At 51.9% G+C, this 22,731-nt stretch overlaps 2 protein-coding genes across 3 annotated transcripts in view; one reads left to right on the forward strand and one right to left on the reverse strand.

The window, feature by feature from the left end:
* gpaa1 (glycosylphosphatidylinositol anchor attachment 1) overlaps positions 1 to 7,579 on the forward strand; it is a 32,281-nt gene extending 24,702 nt beyond the window's left edge. Inside the window, exons 11-12 of the mRNA XM_067969032.1 lie at positions 4,259 to 4,429; positions 7,127 to 7,579. Coding sequence (XP_067825133.1) covers positions 4,259 to 4,429; positions 7,127 to 7,370 — 415 coding nt within the window. The 3' untranslated portion in view covers positions 7,371 to 7,579. The remainder of the gene's footprint in view (positions 1 to 4,258; positions 4,430 to 7,126) is intronic.
* Positions 7,580 to 18,539: 10,960 nt separating this feature from the next.
* The window catches only part of LOC137299985 (ranBP-type and C3HC4-type zinc finger-containing protein 1-like), an 85,707-nt gene continuing 81,515 nt past the window's right edge, over positions 18,540 to 22,731 (reverse strand). For both annotated transcript variants that reach the window (XM_067969045.1, XM_067969040.1), the window contains exon 14: positions 18,540 to 19,122. In XM_067969045.1, coding sequence (XP_067825146.1) covers positions 19,042 to 19,122 — 81 coding nt within the window. In that variant the 3' untranslated portion in view covers positions 18,540 to 19,041. The remainder of the gene's footprint in view (positions 19,123 to 22,731) is intronic.

Raw genomic sequence — 22,731 nt, forward strand, 5'->3', positions numbered from 1 at the left:
CGGGTTAGATACAGAGTAAAGCTCTCTCTACACTGTCCCATCAAACACTCCCAGGGCAGGTACAGCACGGGTTAGATACAGAGTAAAGCTCCCTCTACACTGTCCCATCAAACACTCCCAGGGCAGGTACAGCACGGGTTAGATACAGAGTAAAGCTCCCTCGACACTGTCCCATCAAACACTCCCAGGGCAGGTACAGCACGGGTTAGATACAGAGTAAAGCTCCCTCTACACTGTGGGCCTGTGACCACTAAGAAATGCCCAAATTCCTTTGGGATTGGACCCTCATCACCAGCAGAGAGGAGACCTGTGTCCAGTGAGTCTGAAGTTCCCATGGGTGAAAGTTCTGCGTCTTGCCCAGTCCATCGCCCTGTCCAGTGATGAGTATCAGTGACACTTCACCACTGACCTTCGATAGGTCATGACCTTCACTGACCTGCTGCCTCCTGCCCTATGGGGGCTCCCGGTTACCTGAGAGGAAGAAATCGGGTCAGAATAATCGTGGTTTATCTGCGTGTTCTCCCCTCGTCCCCGGAAGGTGCTGACTCTGGGAGTGAGACAGTTCCACAGCTCACAGCCCTCTGTCACCTCTGTTTGTGTGTGAGCCTGGGCGGCGGTGTGTCCACGAGAAGCAATACAGGCGAGACCAATCCTGCCCTCGCCCCGACCTCTATAAGCAGCTGCCGCCCTGTGAGGGGGTAACTGGACCGTGACTGAGAGCAGGACCCGGGGAGACGGAGACCGACCGTAGTCCGTGTCCCTCCCCCCCCCCCCCGGCACTGAGGACAGTGAACTCAGCGCAGACTATGGTGAGAACCCGGGACCGGACTGGTCTGGTGAGCTCAGTCTCACTGGCGTTACAACAGATTGTAAACCACATAACGTTTGCGCTGGACTGGTGTCTCCCGGCTCCTCATCTTTGTCCAATCAGAAAAGTAGAATCATAGAATGAAACAGCAAGGAAGGAGGCTATTCGGCCCATCGTGCCTGTGCTGGCTCTTTGAAAAAGCTACCCAATTAGTCCCATAGCCCTGCAAATTTTTCCTTTTCAAGTATTTATCCAATTCCCTTTTGAAAGTTACTATTGAATCTGCTTCCACCGCCCTTTCAGGCAGTGAATTCCAGATCATAACAACTCGCTGCATAAAACACACTCCTTTCATCTCTCCTCTGGTTCTTTTGCCGATCACCTTAAATCTGTGTCCTCTGGTTACCTTGTGCAACTGGAAACACTTTCTTCTTATTTACTCTATCAAAGCCGTTCATGATTTTGAACACCTTATAAAGCTTGGCTAGAAACGGGGCCAGTTCTGGAGCACAAGTCTTCAGCACTACAGCTGGGATGTTGTCGGGGCCCATAGCCTTTGCTGTATCCAGTGCACTCAGCCGTTTCTTGATATCACGTGGAGTGAATCGAATTAGCTGAAGACTGGAATCTGTGATGGTGGGGATATCAGGAGGAGGCCGAGATGGATCATCCACTCGGCACTTCTGGCTGAAGATGGTTGCAAACGTTTCAGCCTTGTCTTTTGCACTCACGTGCTGGACTCCGCCATCATTGAGGATGGGGATGTTTGCAGAGCCTCCTCCTCCCGTTAGTTACATAAGAACATACGAAACAAGAGCAGGAGGAGGCCACACGGCCCCTCGAGCCTGCTCCGCCATTCAATAAGATCATGGCTGATCTTCCACCTCAACTCCACTTTCCCTCCCGATCCCCATATCCTGTGATTCCCTTAGAGTCCAAAAATCTATCTATCTCAGTCTTGAATATATTCAATGACTCAGCATCCACAGCCCTCTGGGTAGAGAATTCCAAAGATTCACAACCCGTGAGTGAAGAAATTCCTCCTCATCTCAGTCTTGAATGGCCGACCCCTTATCCTGCGACTATGCCCCCTAGTTCTAGACTCTCCAGCCAGGGGAAACAACCTCTCAGCATCTACCCTGTCAAGCCCCCTCAGAATCTTATATGTTTTAATGAGATCACCTCTCATTCTTCTAAACTCCAGAGAGTATCGGCCCATTCCACTCAATCTCTCCTCATAGGACATCTTGTCCCAGGAATTAATCTAGTGAACCTTCGCTGCACCGTCTCTAAGGCAAGTATATCCTTCCTTAGATAAGGAGACCAAAACTGTACACAGTACTCCAGGTGAGGTCTCACCAAAGCCCTGTACAATTGCAGTAAGACTTCCTTACTCTTGTACTCCAACCCCCTTGCAATAAAGGCCAACGTACCATTTGCTTTCCTAATTGTTTGCTGTATCTGCATGTTAACTTTTTGTGTTTCTTGTACCAGGACACCCAAATCTCTCTGAACATCAACATTTAATAGTTTCTCATCATTTAAAAAATACTCTGTTTTTCTATTCTTCCTACCAAAGTGAATAACCTCACATTTCCCCACATTATACTCCATCTGCCACCTTCTTGCCCACTCGCTTAATCTGCCTATATTCCTCACAGCTTACTTTCCCACCTAGCTTTGTATCGTCAGCAAACTTGGATACATTACACTCTAATCTTTAATATAGATTGTAAATAGCTGAGGCCCAAGCACCGATCCTTGTGGCACCTCACTAGTTACAGCCTGCCAACCTGAGAATGAGTTATTTAATTGTCCACCACCATTCACGACTGGATGTGGCAGGACTGCAGAGCTTTGATCTGATCCGTTGGTTGTGGAATCGCTTAGCTCTGTCTATAGCATGTTGCTTCCGCTGTTTAGCATGCATGTAGTCCTGAGTTGTAGCTTGACCAGGTTGGCACCTCATTTTTAGGTATGCCTGGTGCAGCTCCTGGCATGCTCTTCTACACTCCTCATTGAACCAGGGTTGATCCCCTGGCTTGTTGGTAATGGTAGAGTGAGGAATATGCCGGGCCATGAGGTTACAGATTGTGCTGGAATACAATTCTGCTGCTGCAGCTGATGGCCCACAGCGCCTCATGGATGCCCAGTTTGAGCTGCTAGATCTGTTCTGAATCTATCCCATTTAGCCCAGTGGTAGTGCCACACAACACATGCCATCTGCCATGTGTCTGCCAATTTCACCGGCCTGTCTATGTCCTCCTGAAATCTGTTACAATCCTCCACATTGTTTACTACATTTCCGAGTTTTGTGTCATCTGCAAACTTTGAAATTATACCCTCTATACCTAAGTCCAGATCATTAATATATATCAGAAAGAGCAGTGGTCCTAATACTGACCCCTGGGGAACACCACTGTAAACTTCCCTCCAGTCTGAAAAACAACCGTTCACCACTACTCTCTGCTTTCTGTCCCCAAGCCTATTTTGTATCCACGCTGCCACTGTCCCTTTAATCCCATGGGCTTTAATTTTACTAACAAGTCTATTATGTGGCACTTTATCAAATGCCTTCTGAAAGTCCATATACACAACATCAACCGCACTCCCCTTATCAACCCTCTCCGTTACTTCATTAAAGAACTCAATCAGGTTAGGCAAACACGATTTGCCTTTATCAAATCCGTGCTGCCTTTCATTTATTAGCCCGTATTTTTTCAAGTGACAATTAATTTTTGTCTTTGTTTGGCATCCTCTTCAAGCTTCTTGACTTGGCATCAGAAGGAAAAGTGACAATCGTTAGAGAGGGCATCTCGAGACAGAGCTGGACACTGGGTGAGACGTGTCCCTTCAGCAGGAAGGGGCCAAGTCAACACCTCCATTGAGAAGATTAGTCCCAGCGCGCGTCCATCTCTGTCCCAGAAAGATAGCAGACTTTATCCAGCTTCAGATATTTCAATGAAACTGGGATTGTTCTCCTTAGAGCAGAGAAGGTTAAGGGGAGATTTGATAGAGGTGTTCAAAATCATGAAGGGTTTTGATAGAGTAAATAAGGAGAAACTGTTTCCAGTGGCAGGAGGGTCAGTAACCAGAGGACACGGATTTAAGGTGATTGGCAAAAGAGCCAGAGGGGAGATGAGGAGAATTTTTTTACTCAGCGAGTTGTAATGATCTGGAATTCACTGCCTGAAAGGGCGGTGGGAGCAGATTCAATGATAACTTTCAAAAGGGAATTGGATAAATACTTGAAGGGGAAAAATTTGTTGGGCTATGGGGAAAGAGCAGGGGAGTGGGATTAATCAGATAGCTCTTTCAAAGAGCCGGCACAGGCACGATGGGCCGAATGGCTTCCTTCTGTGCTTTATGATTCAATGAAATTGCTGGATGTTTGTATTTAAATTGAGTAGCTGTGGTGTGTAACCTCAAGGTTGTTCCTCACCTTGGTAGGGTCCTGCCGATCGAGGTGACTGACTGCGGCTGGATGACGCTGAAGCTGGTTTCCATTCTCTACCTGGCTTTGCTCCTGGGCTGCATCACACTCATCAACTTCTCACTGGGCTTCATCCTGGCCGTCACCCTGGTCCCAGCGGCTGCCTTGGCTCAGCCAATGACATACAAGTAGGTGAAGACAAATAAAACACGGGAGTTAGACTTGTACTTTAAAGGGAAACATTTACTGGGCTATGGGGAAGGAGCAGGGGGAGTGGGGCGAATTGGATAGCTCTTTCAGAGAGCCGGCACAGGCACGATGGGCCAAATGGCCGCCTTCTGTGCTGGAAGATTCTATGAAAGTCAAAGGATTGTTTTGGACAAGAGAGGATTATCATCCACTGTATCTCATTCTTCCCGAATACCAGCCTGACCATGTCCCCAGTTCATGAAAAGCTAGAGGCGCGGGGGAGGGGAGGGCCTCAGTTGAGGTCGCGTATGGAAGGTCTGATGGGTTTGTTTTCGGGGGGACAAATGGTGCATTCATATCCCACCGCAGACCTTCCTCCCCTGTGTGCTGGATTGAACCTTGGTCTAGAGGGGAAAGAGTAATGTCTGATCCTCTACTACCAAAGAACTCCATCGAGAAGCTTAGCCCCAGTGGACGCACATCTCTATCCTAGAAGGATTGTAGTCTGTACCCAGCATCATACAAACATACGAATTAAGAGCAGGAGTAGGCCATTCGGCCCCTCGAGCCTGCTCTGCCGTTTGATAAGATCATGGCTGATCTGATTGTGACCTCAACCCTACTTTCCCGTCTACCTACTATAACCTTTGACTCCCTTGTTAATCAGGAATCTATCAAACTCAGCCTTAAAAATATTCAATGACCCTGCCTCCACCGCTCTCTGGGGAAGGGAGTTCCACAGACTCACGACCTTCCTGAGAAAAAATTTCTCCTCATCTCGTCTTAAATGGGAGACCCCTTATTTTTAAACTGTGGCCCCGAGTTCTAGTCTCCCCCACAAGGGGAAACATCCTCTCAGCATTTACCCCTTCTAGTCCCCTCAGGATCTTATATGTTTCAATAAGATCACCTCTCATTCTTCTAAACTCCAATGTATACAGGCCCAACTTGTCCAACCTTTCCTCATAAGATAACCCCCTCATCCCAGGAATCAGTCGAGTGAACCTTCTCTGAACCGCCTCCAAAGCAATTATGTCCTTTCTTAAATAAGGAGACCAAAACTGCACACAGTATTCTAGATGTGGTCTCACCAATGCCCTGTACAACTGTAGCAAAACATCTCTACTTTTATATTCCATTCCTCTTGCAATAAATGACAATATTCCATTTGCCTTCCTAATCACTTGCTGTACCTGCATACTAACTTTTTGTGATTCATGTACTAGGACACCCAGATCCCTCTGTACCTCAGAGTTCTGCAATCTCTCTCCATTTAAATAATATACTGCTTTTCTAATCTTCCTGACAAAGTGGACAAGTTCACATTTTCCCACATTAAACTCCATCTGCCAAATTTTTGCCCACTCACTTAACCTATCTATATCCCTTTGCGGACTCCTTATGTCCTCTTCACAACTTACTTTCCCACCTACCTTTGTATCATCAGCAAATTTAGCAACCATACATTCAGTCCCTTCATCCAAGTCATCGATATAGATTGTAAATAGTTGAGGCCCCAGCACTGATCCCTGTGGCACTCCACTCGTTACATCTTGCCAACCTGAAAATGACCCATTTATGCCTACTCTCTGTTTCCCGTTAGCTAACCAATCCTTTATCCATGCTAATATGTTACCCCCTACACCATGAGCTCTTATTTTGTGAAGTATCCTTTGATGTGGCACCTTGTCAAAAGCCTTCTGGAAATCCAAGTACACCACATCCACAGGGTCCCCTTTATCCACGTTGCTCGTTACTTCCTCAAAGAATTCTAATAAATCAGTCAAACACAATTTCCCTTTCACAAAGCCGTGTTGACTCTGCCTGACTGCATTGAGATTTTCTAAGTGCCCTGCTATAACCTCCTTAATAATAGATTCGAGCATTTTCCCAATGACAGATGTTAAGCTAACTGGCCTGTAGTTTCCTGCTTTCTGTCTCCTTCCTTTCTTGAATAGAGGAGTTACATTCGCTATTTTCCAATCTGATGGGACCCTTCCAGAATCTAGGGAATTTTGGAAAATTAATCCCAATGCATCTACTATCTCTACAGCCACTTCTTTTAAGACCCGAGGATGAAGTCCGTCAGGACCTGGGGACTTGTCAGCTTTTGGTTCTAATATTTTTTTCAGAACCCTTTCCCTGGTGATTGTAAATGTTTTAAGTTCCTCCCTCCCTTTTTACCTCTTGATTCACAATTATTTCTGGCATATTATTTGTATCCTCAGATCAGATATTTCAGTTGGATGTTATTTAAATTGAGGAGCTGTGGTGTGCGACCTTTAGACACTTGGACGGAAGATCTTTATTCCCTCGATCTGGGCTGTTTTTTGTAGCCAGCTCCCAGACTCCTCAATGTTCAAACACATTTCATTTAAATTATTGGATGTTTGTATTTAAATTGAGTGGGGAGCTGTGATATGTGACCTTTAAATAACTCTCGGAGATAAGATCTTTATTCCCTCTATCTTGGCCTGCTACGAAGCCTGGTCCCAGACTCTTCAAAATTCAAACACTTTTCAGTGAAACTATTGGATGTTTGTATTTAAATTGAGTGAGGAGCTATGGTGCATGACACTTTTTCCTCGGCTCCGGCACAACCGTTTCTAGACTCACTGTGATTTTAACTCTCCATCTCTTTCCACCCTCACCCCCCCACCTCCCATCCCCCCCCCCCCCCCCCACCGTCCCGACAGGATGCTCAGCGCCCTTTTCCTGATCCTGATGTCACCAGCCACCGTCCTGATGCTGTGCATCTATCTGTACCACGAGCTGGCCGAGTACCCGGTCACCCTGCTGGAGTGCTGGCAGCTGTTCTTGCAGGCCATTGCTGAATCCATCCTCGACCACCACCTGTACGGCTCCATCGTCTACCCCTTCATCGTGTTCTTCGTCTACCCCTGCTGGCTCCTCCTGTGGAACGTGGTCTTCTGGAAGTAAGACGCCGCAGCCCCGACCCCTCCCTCACCTGCCCCCGGCAGCAAGTTCCAGCATGCCAGCGGTGAAAGTGATGCAGTTTCAAGGTATGATTCATCGTCCGGGGATCACACCGACGGGTCGGAGAGCGAACGGACCACCAGTTGTATTTTTCCTCTCCTGTTTTTGAATAAAATTAGTTCTCGTTCTGGGATCTGCAGGTGGGAGGTCAATGACTCGTTCTGTTTTCTCGGTTATGGGGGGGGGGCGGGGTGAGACAGCACAGGGGCCGAGAGGAGGAGTCAGGGAGGGGGAGGGACAGGAGGGCGAGGGGATGGAGGGAATGACACAGCAGGGAATGGGGACACGGGGTCAGAGGGGAGGGGACAGAGAGGGAGGAGAGCACAGAGGAGAGAGGATGTGGGGAGGGGGCAGAGAACTGAAGGGGGGAAGGGTCATGGGCAGGGGCGGAGAGGGGGAGGGAAGTGAGAAGGGGAAAGGTCACGGGGAAGGGATGGTAATAGCTGAGAGGAAGACTTGTGGAACGAGGGGAGGGGGTGAGAGGTGGAGGGAGATGAGAGGACAGAACGACCATGGGGAGGGGAACAGCACCCACTGTCGGGGGTCCCAGTGCAGGAGGATACCAGGTAGCAGTCAGAACCTTCAAGGGTGAAAACAGGGAGGGGCAAATCAGAAGCTCTATTATGATCCAGGGAGGGGGTCCAACCTCAGAAAGACCCTCTGGGGTAGATTGAACCTTGGTCTAGTGCAGAAAATTAAGTGTCTGAGCCTCTGTACCACCAAAGAACTCCGTTGAGAAGCTTAGCCCCAGTGGATGCACATCTCTATCCTGGTAGCATTGCAAACTGTAACCAGCATCAAATCAGATATTTTAATGTAATTAATGGATGTTTGTATTTAAATTGAGTGAGGAGCTGTGGTGCGCGACCTTTAAACACCTCTCGGAGAGAAGAACTTTATTCCCTCTATCTGGGCCAGTGTTGAAGCCAGCTCCCAGATGTTGAAACACATTTCAATGAAATTATTGGATGTTTGTATTTAAATTGAGTGAGGAGGTGCCCCCCCCCCCCACCTTTTGCACTGAGTTTGTAACATTGAAGCTTATTTTTTGTGTAAACAGTTGACGGGGAGTTTAACGGTGAAACACTGAAGAATAAAACTGTGATCCGTGTCTACTTGATCTGTTTGCAGTGGTTCCAGAACACACTGGTATCGAATACAATAAAAAGGAATAGGAAGAATGTGCATTTATCTCACGTTTTTCACACCCTCAGGATGTCCCAAAGCACTTTACAGCCAACTAACTACTTTTTTTGAAGTGTAGTCACTGTTATAATGTAGGAAACCAATTTGAGCACAGCAAGATCCCACAAACAGCAATGAGATAGTGACCAGATAATCTGTTTAAGTGATGTTGATTGAGGGATAAATATTGGCCCCAGGACACCAGGAAAAACTCCCCTGCTTTTCTTTGAAATAGTGGCTGTGGGATCTTTTACGTCCACCCGAGGGCAGACGGGGCCTCGATTTAATGTCTCAACCAACATCACTAAAAAACAGATGACCTGGTCATTTACCTCAGTGCTGTTTGTGGGATCTTGCTGTGCGCAAATTGCTGCGTTTCCTACATTACAACAGTGACTACACTTCAAGAAGTACTTCATTGTCTGTAAGACGCTTTGGGGAGTCCTGGCTTCGTGAGCTGACAATTAGATCTGATCGCTGCTGGAATGTGTGGGAACTCCCTCCCTAACAGCACTGTGGGAGAACCTTCACCACACAGACTGCAGCGGTTCAAGAAGGCGGCTCACCACCCCCTTCTCAAGGGCAATTAGGGATGGGCAATAAATGCCGGCCTTGCTGAAGAATTTATTTTCAAATGTCCCTCGCTTCTGGAAGTGTGTAACACCCGAACATAAGAAAATGACAGGTGGGAAAAGATCAACTGGTCCATCCAGCCTGTCCCACACCACGATGGCCGGAGCCCCCTGACTCCCTCGTTCTGTAATCCCCACCCCCCCCGCCGACTCCCTCGCTCTGTATCCCCCCCGACTCCCTCGCTCTGTATCCCCCTGACTCCGTCCCTCTGTAACCCCCCGACTCCCTCCCTCTGTATCCCCACGACTCCCTCCCTCTGTAACCCCCCGACTCCCTCGCTCTGTATCCCCCCGACTCCCTCGCTCTGTATCCCCCCGACTCCCTCGCTCTGTATCCCCCCGACTCCCTCGCTCTGTAACTCCTTGACTCCCTCTCTCTGTATCCCCCCGACTCCCTCGCTCTGTAACTCCTTGACTCCCTCTCTCTGTATCCCCCCGACTCCCTCCCTCTGTATCCCCCCGACTCCCTCGCTCTGTATCCCCCCGACTCCCTCGCTCTGTATCCCCCCGACTCCCTCGCTCTGTATCCCCCCGACTCCCTCGCTCTGTATCCCCCCGACTCCCTCGCTCTGTATCCCCCCCGACTCCCTCGCTCTGTATCCCCCCGATTCCGTCGCTCTGCATCCCCCCGACTCCCTTGCTCTGTATCCCCCCGACTCCCTCGCTCCGTCTCCCCCCGACTCCCTCTCTCTGTATCCCCCCCGACTCCCTCTCTCTGTATCCCCCCCGACTCCCTCTCTCTGTATCCCCCCCGACTCCCTCGCTCCGTCTCCCCCCGACTCCCTCGCTTTGTATCCCCCCGACTCCCTCGCTCCGTCTCCCCCGACTCCCTCGCTCCGTCTCCCCCCGACTCCCTCGCTCCGTCTCCCCCGACTCCCTCGCTCCGTCTCCCCCGACTCCCTCGCTCCGTCTCCCCCCGACTCCCTCGCTCCGTCTCCCCCGACTCCCTCGCTCCGTATCCCCCCGACTCCCTCTCTCCGTATCCCCCCGACCCCCTCGCTCCGTCTCCCCCCGACTCCCTCGCTCCGTCTCCCCCGACTCCCTCGCTCCGTCTCCCCCCGACTCCCTCGCTCCGTATCCCCCCGACTCCCTCGCTCCGTCTCCCCCCGACTCCCTCGCTCCGTATCCCCCCGACCCCCTCGCTCCGTCTCCCCCCGACTCCCTCGCTCCGTATCCCCCCGACTCCCTCGCTCCGTCTCCCCCCGACTCCCTCGCTCCGTCTCCCCCCGACTCCCTCGCTCCGTCTCCCCCCGACTCCCTCGCTCCGTCTCCCCCCGACTCCCTCGCTCTGTATCCCCCCGACTCCCTCGCTCCGTCTCCCCCCGACTCCCTCTCTCTGTATCCCCCCCGACTCCCTCTCTCTGTATCCCCCCCGACTCCCTCTCTCTGTATCCCCCCCGACTCCCTCGCTCCGTCTCCCCCCGACTCCCTCGCTTTGTATCCCCCCGACTCCCTCGCTCCGTCTCCCCCGACTCCCTCGCTCCGTCTCCCCCCGACTCCCTCTCTCCGTATCCCCCCGACTCCCTCTCTCCGTCTCCCCACGACTCCCTCGCTCCGTATCCCCCCGACCCCCTCGCTCCGTCTCCCCCCGACTCCCTCGCTCCGTCTCCCCACGACTCCCTCGCTCCATCTCCCCCCGACTCCCTCGCTCCGTCTCCCCCGACTCCCTCGCTCCGTCTCCCCACGACTCCCTCGCTCCGTCTCCCCACGACTCCCTCGCTCCGTATCCCCCCGACCCCCTCGCTCCGTCTCCCCCCGACTCCCTCGCTCCGTCTCCCCCCGACTCCCTCGCTCCGTCTCCCCCCGACCCCCTCCCTCTGTAACTCCCGCAGCCATGAAATCTCTTGGGAGAGGCAGGAAACTCTGGAAAATGCCTCTCTGATTCCCCCCCCGCCCCCACCTCACGATTGAAACCAGTCCAGGAGATCACATGGACCGAGTGTTATCTATAAAGACACTTCCCTTCTATATGAGCTATCAATACAGACACTATCCAGCCTTTTAATTATTTTATAGCCCTCTATCAGGACACCTCGAAATCTACGCTGCTCTAAAGTAAATAGACTAAAGTCCTCCGGCCGATCTGAGTAACTAAGTTTCTGTAAACTGGGAATCATTCTCATCGCTCTGCACTGGGCCTTTTCCAAGACCCCGATATCACCCACCATGTAGGGGAGGGGGGGGGCCAGTCACAGGCTGTAACTCTGTGACGTTTCCTGCTGTTGGGGAATGTGGGGCCCGTGTGTGAAGAACGCACTGCGGGAATAGAAAGAATGAAACTTCACAATGCAGAGCAAACTGGTAAATATAAAATAGATCTTTTTATTTCCATTTTACACGCTGTTAAATGAGGCCTCAACAAATCCGCATTCAATACTGAGTATCACAGAGCGAGAGGGAGTGAAACAATCTGATCAGTAACTCTATCAAACAGACACACGTATATATCTGGTCACCGGAGAGCGAGCGTGTCACTCAGTGACATGGTTTTGCTCCACTCTCCTGACCCCCTCCCTCCGTACGCTCGGTGGGGCCGAGGGTGGAAGGTATATTATACAGCCCGCTTTTAAATGTAACAGTTGGTCAGAAGCACACCGAACAGTTTAAATATGATGTGAACAGCGATTAATTTAGAAGCGTCAAGGTGATGGGGAACAGCTACTGTTTGAAGTGGGAGGGAACTTGTTCTCTCCATTCGATTCTTTGCTGTTTAATGTCTCGGGTGCTTGTTATACCCAACCTCCTGCAACCTTGTACTTCACCGACTGTTCACAGCACCAGGCAATGGCATAGTTTCAGCAAGAAATAAACTAACTGCAGGTTACATAGTTCACTATGTAAATACCCCACCGAGTGAGATACTGGTTCCTAAACATCCAAAGTGGTGCCTCGCACCTCCGCCAGCCTGTCGTTCCCACGCCCTCCCTCTGATACAGCTCTCCCCTCAGTCCCGTTCCCACGCCCTCCCTCTGATACAGCTCTCCCCTCAGTTCCGTTCCCACGCCCTCTCTCTGATACAGCTCTCCCCTCAGTCCCGTTCCCACGCCCTCTCTCTGATACAGCTCTCCCCTCAGTTCCGTTCCCACGCCCTCCCTCTGATACAGCTCTCCCCTCAGTCCCGTTCCCACGCCCTCTCTCTGATACAGCTCTCCCCTCAGTTCCGTTCCCACGCCCTCTCTCTGATACAGCTCTCCCCTCAGTCCCTTTCCCACGCCCTCTCTCTGATACAGCTCTCCCCTCAGTCCCTTTCCCACGCCCTCCCTCTGATACAGCTCTCCCCTCAGTTCCGTTCCCACGCCCTCCCTCTGATACAGCTCTCCCCTCAGTCCCTTTCCCACGCCCTCTCTCTGATACAGCTCTCCCCTCAGTCCCGTTCCCACGCCCTCCCTCTGATACAGCTCTCCCCTCAGTCCCTTTCCCACGCCCTCTCTCTGATACAGCTCTCCCCTCAGTCCCTTTCCCACGCCCTCTCTCTGATACAGCTCTCCCCTCAGTCCCGTTCCCACGCCCTCCCTCTGATACAGCTCTCCCCTCAGTCCCTTTCCCACGCCCTCCCTCTGATACAGCTCTCCCCTCAGTTCCGTTCCCACGCCCTCCCTCTGATACAGCTCTCCCCTCAGTCCCTTTCCCACGCCCTCTCTCTGATACAGCTCTCCCCTCAGTCCCGTTCCCACGCCCTCCCTCTGATACAGCTCTCCCCTCAGTCCCTTTCCCACGCCCTCCCTCTGATACAGCTCTCCCCTCAGTCCCTTTCCCACGCCCTCCCTCTGATACAGCTCTCCCCTCAGTCCCTTTCCCACGCCCTCCCTCTGATACAGCTCTCCCCTCAGTCCCTTTCCCACGCCCTCCCTCTGATACAGCTCTCCCCTCAGTCCCTTTCCCACGCCCTCTCTCTGATACAGCTCTCCCCTCAGTCCCTTTCCCACGCCCTCTCTCTGATACAGCTCTCCCCTCAGTCCCTTTCCCACGCCCTCTCTCTGATACAGCTCTCCCCTCAGTCCCTTTCCCACGCCCTCTCTCTGATACAGCTCTCCCCTCAGTCCCTTTCCCACGCCCTCCCTCTGATACAGCTCTCCCCTCAGTCCCTTTCCCACGCCCTCCCTCTGATACAGCTCTCCCCTCAGTCCCTTTCCCACGCCCTCCCTCTGATACAGCTCTCCCCTCAGTTCCGTTCCCACGCCCTCTCTCTGATACAGCTCTCCCCTCAGTCCCTTTCCCACGCCCTCCCTCTGATACAGCTCTCCCCTCAGTTCCGTTCCCACGCCCTCCCTCTGATACAGCTCTCCCCTCAGTCCCTTTCCCACGCCCTCCCTCTGATACAGCTCTCCCCTCAGTCCCTTTCCCACGCCCTCTCTCTGATACAGCTCTCCCCTCAGTCCCTTTCCCACGCCCTCTCTCTGATACAGCTCTCCCCTCAGTCCCTTTCCCACGCCCTCTCTCTGATACAGCTCTCCCCTCAGTCCCTTTCCCACGCCCTCTCTCTGATACAGCTCTCCCCTCAGTCCCTTTCCCACGCCCTCTCTCTGATACAGCTCTCCCCTCAGTCCCTTTCCCACGCCCTCTCTCTGATACAGCTCTCCCCTCAGTCCCTTTCCCACGCCCTCTCTCTGATACAGCTCTCCCCTCAGTCCCTTTCCCACGCCCTCTCTCTGATACAGCTCTCCCCTCAGTCCCTTTCCCACGCCCTCTCTCTGATACAGCTCTCCCCTCAGTTCCGTTCCCACGCCCTCTCTCTGATACAGCTCTCCCCTCAGTCCCTTTCCCACGCCCTCCCTCTGATACAGCTCTCCCCTCAGTCCCTTTCCCACGCCCTCCCTCTGATACAGCTCTCCCCTCAGTCCCTTTCCCACGCCCTCCCTCTGATACAGCTCTCCCCTCAGTCCCTTTCCCACGCCCTCCCTCTGATACAGCTCTCCCCTCAGTCCCTTTCCCACGCCCTCTCCTTTTACCCTTCTAAAGTTCTCTTTTTGAAATATTTATTCCGTTTTAAAAGCTGTTGTGGATTCTGTTTCCCGACTGTTTCTGATCAGACTTTCCTCGTCCTGATAACCCTCTGCTCATGTAAAAATAATTATCCCAACCCATTCCGTTGTTGATGCCCTCCAGTTACGGTGCAAATAGTTTCCCCGTTGTGTGTGTACTCTAGTCTCTTGTTTCGAACTGTTTATGGTCAGGCTCCCTCTGGCTGGGATTCGGGGGTGGGGGGGTGAAAGGCCTTGAGAAGAGTTAGTACAAACGAACAAATCACACACACAGTTACTCAGTGCTGACCTGAAGGTTCACGATTTACCTAAAGATGTGGGTGCGCGCGCCTGCTCAGTGACATCACAGCGAGGATCGAACGAGCAAGCAGAACAACACTCCCCTCTAACCAGCGGAACCGCGCTCCCCTCTAACCAGCGGAACCGCGCTCCCCTCTAACCAGCGGAACCGCACTCCCCTCTAACCAGCGGAACCGCGCTCCCCTCTAACCAGCGGAAACGCACTCCCCTCTAACCAGCGGAACCGCGCTCCCCTTTAACCAGCGGAAACGCACTCCCCTCTAACCAGCGGAACCGCGCTCCCCTCTAACCAGCGGAACCGCGCTCCCCTCTAACCAGCGGAACCGCGCTCCCCTCTAACCAGCGGAACCGCGCTCCCCTCTAACCAGCGGAACCGCGCTCCCCTCTAACCAGCGGAACCGCGCTCCCCTCTAACCAGCGGAACCGCGCTCCCCTCTAACCAGCGGAACTTCAGAAAACCAGTGGGGAGATGAGCAAACGCAATAAAATACCGCTAATGTCAGCAGGAGTGAGGGACCAGGGCTTGCAAGGTCTGTAGTTTATCACCTATCCAACAGAGCTCTCGCATGCTCTCAGATACTAGAGTCACCGCAATGATACCAGGACTTGAAGGGTTAAATTACGAGGCCAGGTTGCATAAACTTGGCTTTCCTTGAGTTTAGAAGATTGAGGGTCGATCTAGTCGAGGTTATTCCAGTGATAAAAGGATTTGATAGGGTAGATAGAGAGAAACCTTTTCCTTTGGTGGGAGAGTCCAGAATAAGGGGGCAGAATCTTAATAAGAACAGGAGGCCATTCAGCCCCTCGAGTCTGTTCCGCCATTCAATCAGTTCATGGCTGATTTGTTCCTCAACTCCATTTTCCCGCCTTTGCTCCGTATCCCTCGATACCCTGACCCAACAAAAATCTATCGCTCTCAGTCTTGAAAGCTCCAATTGACCCCCAGCATCCACAGCCTTTTGGGAGAGAGTTCCAGATTCCCACTCCCCTTTGTGTGAAGAAGTGCTTCCTGACATCACCCCTGAACGGCCTGGCTCTAATTTTAAGCTTCTGCCCCCTTGTTCTGGACTCCCCCCACCAGAGGAAATAGTTTCTCTCCATCCACCCTTTATCATTTTAAACACCTCGATTAGATCTTAAAATTAGAGCGAGGTCAATATCCTGGAATTACCTTAAACCAGGAGTGCAGTGGGTGAAGAAGGCGGCAGGCCAACCCTCACCTTCACAGGGCAACCAGGGACAGGGAATAAATGCCGGCCTTGCCAGCAACGCCCACATCCCAAGAATGAATTAAAAAAGCCTTCAGATCCTGGCCTGTTTTACATATTTCAATAAATGTACTTTTGTTCAATTCAGTGTCCGTGCTGAGAATTGCAAGTTGATCACATACGTCAATCTCAAAAGCAAAATACTGTGGGTGCTGGAAATCTGAAATAAAAACAGAAAATGCTGGAAACACTCAGCAGGTCAGGCAGCATCTGTGGAGAGACCTGGACAACATCCAGGCTTGGGCTGATAAGTGGCAAGTAACATTTGTGCCAGACAGTGCCAGGCAATGACCATCTCCAACAAGAGAGAGTCTAACCACCTCCCCATGACATTCAATGGCATTACCATCGCCGAATCCCCCACCATCAACATCCTGGGGGTCACCATTGACCAGAAACTTAACTGGACCAGCCATATAAATACTGTGGCTACAAGAGCAGGTCAGAGGCTGGGTATTCTGCGGCGAGTGACTCACCTCCTGACTCCCCAAAGCCTTTCCACCATCTACAAGGCACAAGTCAGGAGTGTGATGGAATACTCTCCACTTGCCTGGATGAGTGCAGCTCCAACAACACTCAAGAAGCTCGACACCATCCAGGACAAAGCAGCCCGCTTGATTGGCGCCCCATCCACCACCCTAAACATTCACTCCCTTCACCACCGGCGCACCGTGGCTGCAGTGTGTACCATCCACAGGATACACTGCAGCAACTCGCCAAGGCTTCTTCGACAGCACCTCCCAAACCCACGACCTCTACCATCTAGAAGGACAAGAGCAGCAGGCACATGGGAACAACACCACCTGCACGTCCCCCTCCAAGTCACACGCCATCCCGACTTGGAAATATATCGCCGTTCCTTCATCGTCGCTGGGTCAAAATCCTGGAACTCCCTACCTAACAGCACTGTGGGAGAACCTTCACCACACGGACTGCAGCGGTTCAAGAAGGCGGCTCACCACCACCTTCTCAAGGGCAATTAGGGATGGGCAATAAATGCCGGCCTCGCCAGCGACGCCCACATCCCATGAACGAATAAAAAAAGAAACAAGAGTTAACGTTTCAGGTCAATGACCCTTGATCGGAACCAGACCTGAAATGTTAACTCTGCTTCTCTCTCTATAGACGCTGCCTGACCTGCTGAGTGTTTGCAGCAGATTGTTTTGATGTCATACTCAAGCTGGTTCAGGTTAGGTACAGCGTGAGATGTTTGTGAAGCAAAGCTCTCTCTGTTCTGTTGAAGGAACACATTCCCCCACCTCACTTCCATGTGAAGTGTACCAGTAGTAAAATATATTTGTATTTACAGTCGTGATAAAAATTTACAACTGTAACAAGTTAATAAAATGCAAACTGCGCAATTGAGAAACTAAACACTATTTTTGATAAATGAGACCAATTAGTGATTGGCAAATAAATGGCCAATTAGCAACAATCCAGTTAGCAACAAGACCAACGGTTTATAAATTAGTGATCGGATGACGTGGAACAGGATAGTCCCTTAGCGATTGGGACTGAGACTGAGAATGTCACGTCAAAGTAAGCAGCTGTTCTGGGATGAATAATATAGGGTGGAAGGTTAGGGAGAAATTGTGGACCAAAAGCAAAATACTGTGGGTGCTGGAAATCTGAAATAAAAACAGAAAATGCTGGAAACACTCAGCAGGTCAGGCAGCATCTATTAACAGAGTTAATGTTTCAGGTCGATGACCTTTCGTCAGAACTGGAAGAAGTTAAAGAGTTAAAGTTTTTAAGCAAGTACAGAGCCGGGCAAAGTGGGAGGGGGGGGGGAGGAAAGAACAAAAGGGAAGGACTGTGATAGGGTGGAGGGCAGGAGTGATTAAATGACAAAAGGAATGATGGTGTACGGCAAGGAGGGTGGGAATGGGACAAGTAAAGAAACAAAAGATGGGTCTAGAGGAGCTGTGAATGGCAACAGCAGAACCATTACCAGCACCTGCTGTCTGAAAAAATGGGAGCAGTGGTTCTGATCTGAAGATATTGAAATCAGTGTTGAGTCCGGAAGGTTGTAAAGTGCCTAAACAAAAGATGAGGTGCTGTTCCTCGAGCTTCTGTTGAGCTTCACTGGAACAGTGTAAGAGGCCGAGGACAGGGAGGGAGTGGGACGGGGAATTAAAATGGTGAGTGACCGGCAGGTCAGGGTCACGCTCACAGACAGAGCGGAGGCGTTCAGCAAAGCGATCTCCCAGTCTGAGATTGTGGAGTCTGTTCGATGTGTGAAAAGGTCAGACATTAAGCCTGCAGTTTAAGAGGATGAAGTGGGTTAGAAAGTGACCTTGATAGAGTGGAACTCACACAGTCGGGAAAAGCAGCATCTTTTCCACCTTTGACCGTGTGCTTCAGAAAACCTTCACTCAACAATCTGTCCACCAATGTGAATTTTACATAAAAAAATAAAACAACAGATACCTGGGACCAGTTACAGGCCCAGTTATCTAACCCAGTGTTGGCCAGTAGAAATTGGCCCGCCACAGGTGTTACTACGGCGACACTGTTTCACCCACACGCACTAATTTTAGTACAAAACGCCTCACCCACTCCGGGTAAATGTACTTCACACATGGACTTAATTTCCCACCATTCAGTGACCGGGAGTAAAGCAGCCACAACGATCAAAGAAACTCTCACTCACTCTGCTTTACGTCGCATTTTACCAACAAACACACAAGGTTAAAGTTCACACACACACGCACACCGTGCGAATATGGATACTGAGATCACACATGCAACTCATTGTTTATTACTCAATTAGCCACACCTGGATTCCCAATTGTCCAGATGTGGCTAACACTGGACAACACTGGTATAACTGGGGTGTTGAGATGACATCGACCATGACTGCCCTGGTTACAGCCCTTACTAGGGGCTGTAGTGATGTGACACTATCGTTCACTATTGTACTCACTCGCACTAATGAGCACGGTGTCAGCCCAGGAGGGTCAGGATTGGGTTTTGAGTTTAGCGACAGCGATTTCAGGTGTTGATCCGCAGGGCCGCAAAACCCAACGACCTCCCGACTATCCCGTGGTCACCGGAAGCTGCTCATGAAAGGGTCGAGCCGGGAGTTTGCCGTCCGGAGGCGAGGATCGCGGGAGCAGACTGCGCCAATCCTTTCTTGGTTTTCGGGGTTTCATCCGTTGACTTTTCCCGCTGGTAAATTCTGTCCGGACTGTGTCAGCTCCAGTCGCACTCTCCCCCTCCCCTCACCTTCGGATTGGCAGGGGGGTCAGTGACAATTCTGGCAGAGCGGGTGGCACCGCTGCCCATTAACAAGACAACGGCAACCTCCACTTGTATCTCCGGGTCCCTGGGGTGGGGGGAAAGAGAACACATCGTCAGAATTCGCCGGTTTATAACGGTCGGTGAGTTTCCCGATAACTAGGGATGACCCCCAGGAAGTGGCCGGAGCTGACTGGTGGGCAGTGGCTGGAAATGACTGGTTGGTAGTGATCAGAGCTGACCCACAGGCAGTGGCCGGAGCTGACCCCCGGGCAGTGGCCGGAGCTGACCCACGGGCAGTGGCCGGAGCTGACCCACGGGCAGTGGCAGGAGCTGACCCCCGGGCAGTGGCAGGAGATGACCCCCGGGCAGTGGCCGGAGCTGACCCACGGGCAGTAGCAGGAGCTGACCCCCGGGCAGTGGCAGGAGATGACCCCCGGGCAGTGGCCGGAGCTGACCCACGGGCAGTGGCCGGAGCTGACCCACGGGCAGTGGCCGGAGATGACCCCCGGGCAGTGGCCGGAGCTGACCCACGGGCAGTGGCAGGAGCTGACCCCCGGGCAGTGGCAGGAGATGACCCCCGGGCAGTGGCCGGAGCTGACCCACGGGCAGTGGCAGGAGATGACCCCCGGGCAGTGGCAGGAGATGACCCCCGGGCAGTGGCAGGAGATGACCCCCGGGCAGTGGCCGGAGCTGACCCACGGGCAGTGGCCGGAGATGATCCCCGGGCAGTGGCAGGAGCTGACCCCCGGGCAGTGGCAGGAGCTGACCCACGGGCAGTGGCCGGAGATGACCCACGGGCAGTGGCAGGAGATGACCCCCGGGCAGAGGCCGGAGCTGACCCACGGGCAGTGGCCGGAGATGACCCCCCAGGCAGTGGCCGGAGCTGACCCCCTGGCAGTGGCCGGAGCTGACCCACGGGCAGTGGCCGGAGCTGACCCCCTGGCAGTGGCCGGAGCTGACCCCCGGGCAGTGGCAGGAGCTGACCCCCGGGCAGTGGCAGGAGATGACCCACGGGCAGTGGCCGGAGCTGACCCCCGGGCAGTGGCAGGAGCTGACCCCCAGGCAGTGGCAGGAGATGACCCCCGGGCAGTGGCAGGAGCTGACCCATGGGCAGTGGCCGGAGCTGACCCCCGGGCAGAGGCCGGAGCTGACCCACGGGCAGTGGCAGGAGCTGACCCACGGGCAGTGGCCGGAGCTGACCCCCGGGCAGAGGCCGGAGCTGACCCACGGGCAGTGGCCGGAGCTGACCCACGGGCAGTGGCCGGAGATGACCCCCGGGCAGTGGCCGGAGCTGACCCACGGGCAATCACAGTGGTTGTAGAGACGTCCCGCCCCACTCCCAGGCTCCCGATGCATCAATCGGTCAATAATGGCAGTCACGATACCCACAACCCTCTGCGCTCCAGAAACCTCTCTATCCATTACATTGCCTCCTGGGTGTGGTGGTGTTTGGTGTGAACCCGGCCGGAGTGAAACGGGTGAAGAAAATTCCCCCTCTACAATTTATCTGCCGGGTTTGCTCGCAGGAGTGTCCGGGAGACTGATCTTTAATTCCAGGAGACTCCAGGATAATCCGGGAGAGTTCACAGAATCATAGAATGATACAGGAGGAGGCCATTCGGCCCATCGTGCCTGTGCCAGCTCTGAAAGTGCTATCCAATTAGTCCCACTCCCCCTGCTCTTTCCCCGTAGCCCTGCACATTTTTTCCCTTCAAAAATTTATCCCATTCCCTTTTGAAAGTTACTATTGAATCTGCTCCCACCGCCTTTTCAGGCAGTGAATTCCAGATCAGAACAACTCGCTGCGTAAAAAAACATTTCTTCATCTCCCCTCTGGCTCTTTTGCCGATCACCTTAAATCTGTGTCCTCTGGTTACCGACCCTTCTCCCACTGGAAACAGTTTCTCCTTATTTACTCTATCGAAACCCTTCATGATTTTGAACACCTCTATCAAATCTCCCCTTAACCTTCTCTGCTGCCCGAGACAGAATGAGATGTGAATCAATCTGAACCGATGCTGCTTCAACTCTATTCAAGTGTGGGGCCCAGAATTGGACACTATCCAGCTCAGGCCTAACCAGTGTTTTATAAAGGTTTAGCGTAAACTCCTTGCTTTTGTACTCTATGCCTCTATTAATAAAGCCCAGGATCCCGTATGCTTTTTTAACAGCCTTCTCAACTTGTCCTGCCACCTTCAAAGATTTGTGTACACACACCCTCAGGTCTCTCTGTTCCTGCACCCCCTTTAAAATTATACCATTTAGTTTATATTGCCTCTCCTCATTCTTCCCACCAAAATGTATCACTTCACACTTCCCTGCGTTAACTTCCATCTGCCATGTGTCTGCCCATTTCACCAGTCTGTCTGTGTCCTCCTGAAGTCTGTTACTATCCTCCACATTGTTTACTACATTTCCGAGTTTCGTGTCATCTGCAAATTTTGAAATTATACCCTCTATACCCAAGTCCAGGTCATTAATATATGTCAAAAAGAGCAGTGGTCCTAATACTGACCCCTGGGGAACACCACTGTAAACTTCCCTCCAGTCTGAAAAACAATCGTTCACCACTACTCTCTGCTTTCTGTCCCTTAGCCAATTTTGAATCCACGCTGTCACTGTCCCTTTAATCCCATGGGCTTTAATTTTGCTGACAAGTCTATTATGTGGTACTTTATCAAATGTCTTTTGAAAGTCCATATACACAACATCAACCGCACTCCCCTCATCAACCCTCTCCGTTAGAATATATGAACATACGAATTAAGAGTAGGAGTAGGCCATTCGGCCCCTCGAGCCTGCTCTGCCATTTGATAAGATCATGGCTGATCTGATTGTGACCTCAACCCTACTTTCCCGTCTACCTACTATAACCTTTGACTCCCTTGTTAATCAGGAATCTATCGAACTCAGCCTTAAAAATATTCAATGACCCTGCCTCCACCGCTCTCTGGGGAAGGGAGTTCCACAGACTCACCACCCTCTGAGAGAAAAAATTTCTCCTCATCTCCGTCTTAAATGGGAGACCCCTTATTTTTAAACTGTGGCCCCGAGTTCTAGTCTCTCCCACAAGGGGAAACATCCTCTCAGCATTTACCCCTTCTAGTCCCCTCAGGATCTTATATGTTTCAATAAGATCACCTCTCATTCTTCTAAACTCCAGTGTGTACAGGCCCAACTTGTCCAACCTTTCCTCACAAGATAACCCCCTCATTGGTCACTGTTTCTAGTGTTTGGACATATTGCTTTGGTGAAAATCGCCATTTCAAGTGACATGATGTCACTTTTGTTTTTGTTATTTGCTTCGATTTATTTTGCTCGAATTTATTTTCCCTCCAATTATTCTTTATCTTTTTTTTCCCCCGAAGACAGTGGCCTGGAAATTCCTGGAGCACCGTGGGACTCTCGGCCGCTTCGGCCCAAGGTTGGAGATCCCCCTCCCAAATTCCGGAGACAGAGTCATTTGTACGGGAGGGGCGCGAAGCAGGCTGTTGGTGCCTGCAAGGATGCACCGATGGTGCTGCCCCCATCCAAGCGAACCTGCCCTTTGAAGGCAGAGTGCAGTCCTCCAGAGGCCCAAGTAGGCCGCAGAATTTGTTTTTAAACTCTGGTTTTCCACAGCTGCCATTCCAACAAGAGAAGGTAATTGATCCCGTCCGGTGTTGATTATCTTGCTCTGGTTAAGGTTCAGGGT

Source organism: Heptranchias perlo, chromosome 2 (assembly GCF_035084215.1).
Source record: "Heptranchias perlo isolate sHepPer1 chromosome 2, sHepPer1.hap1, whole genome shotgun sequence".
Classification (NCBI taxonomy): Eukaryota; Metazoa; Chordata; class Chondrichthyes; order Hexanchiformes; family Hexanchidae; genus Heptranchias; species Heptranchias perlo.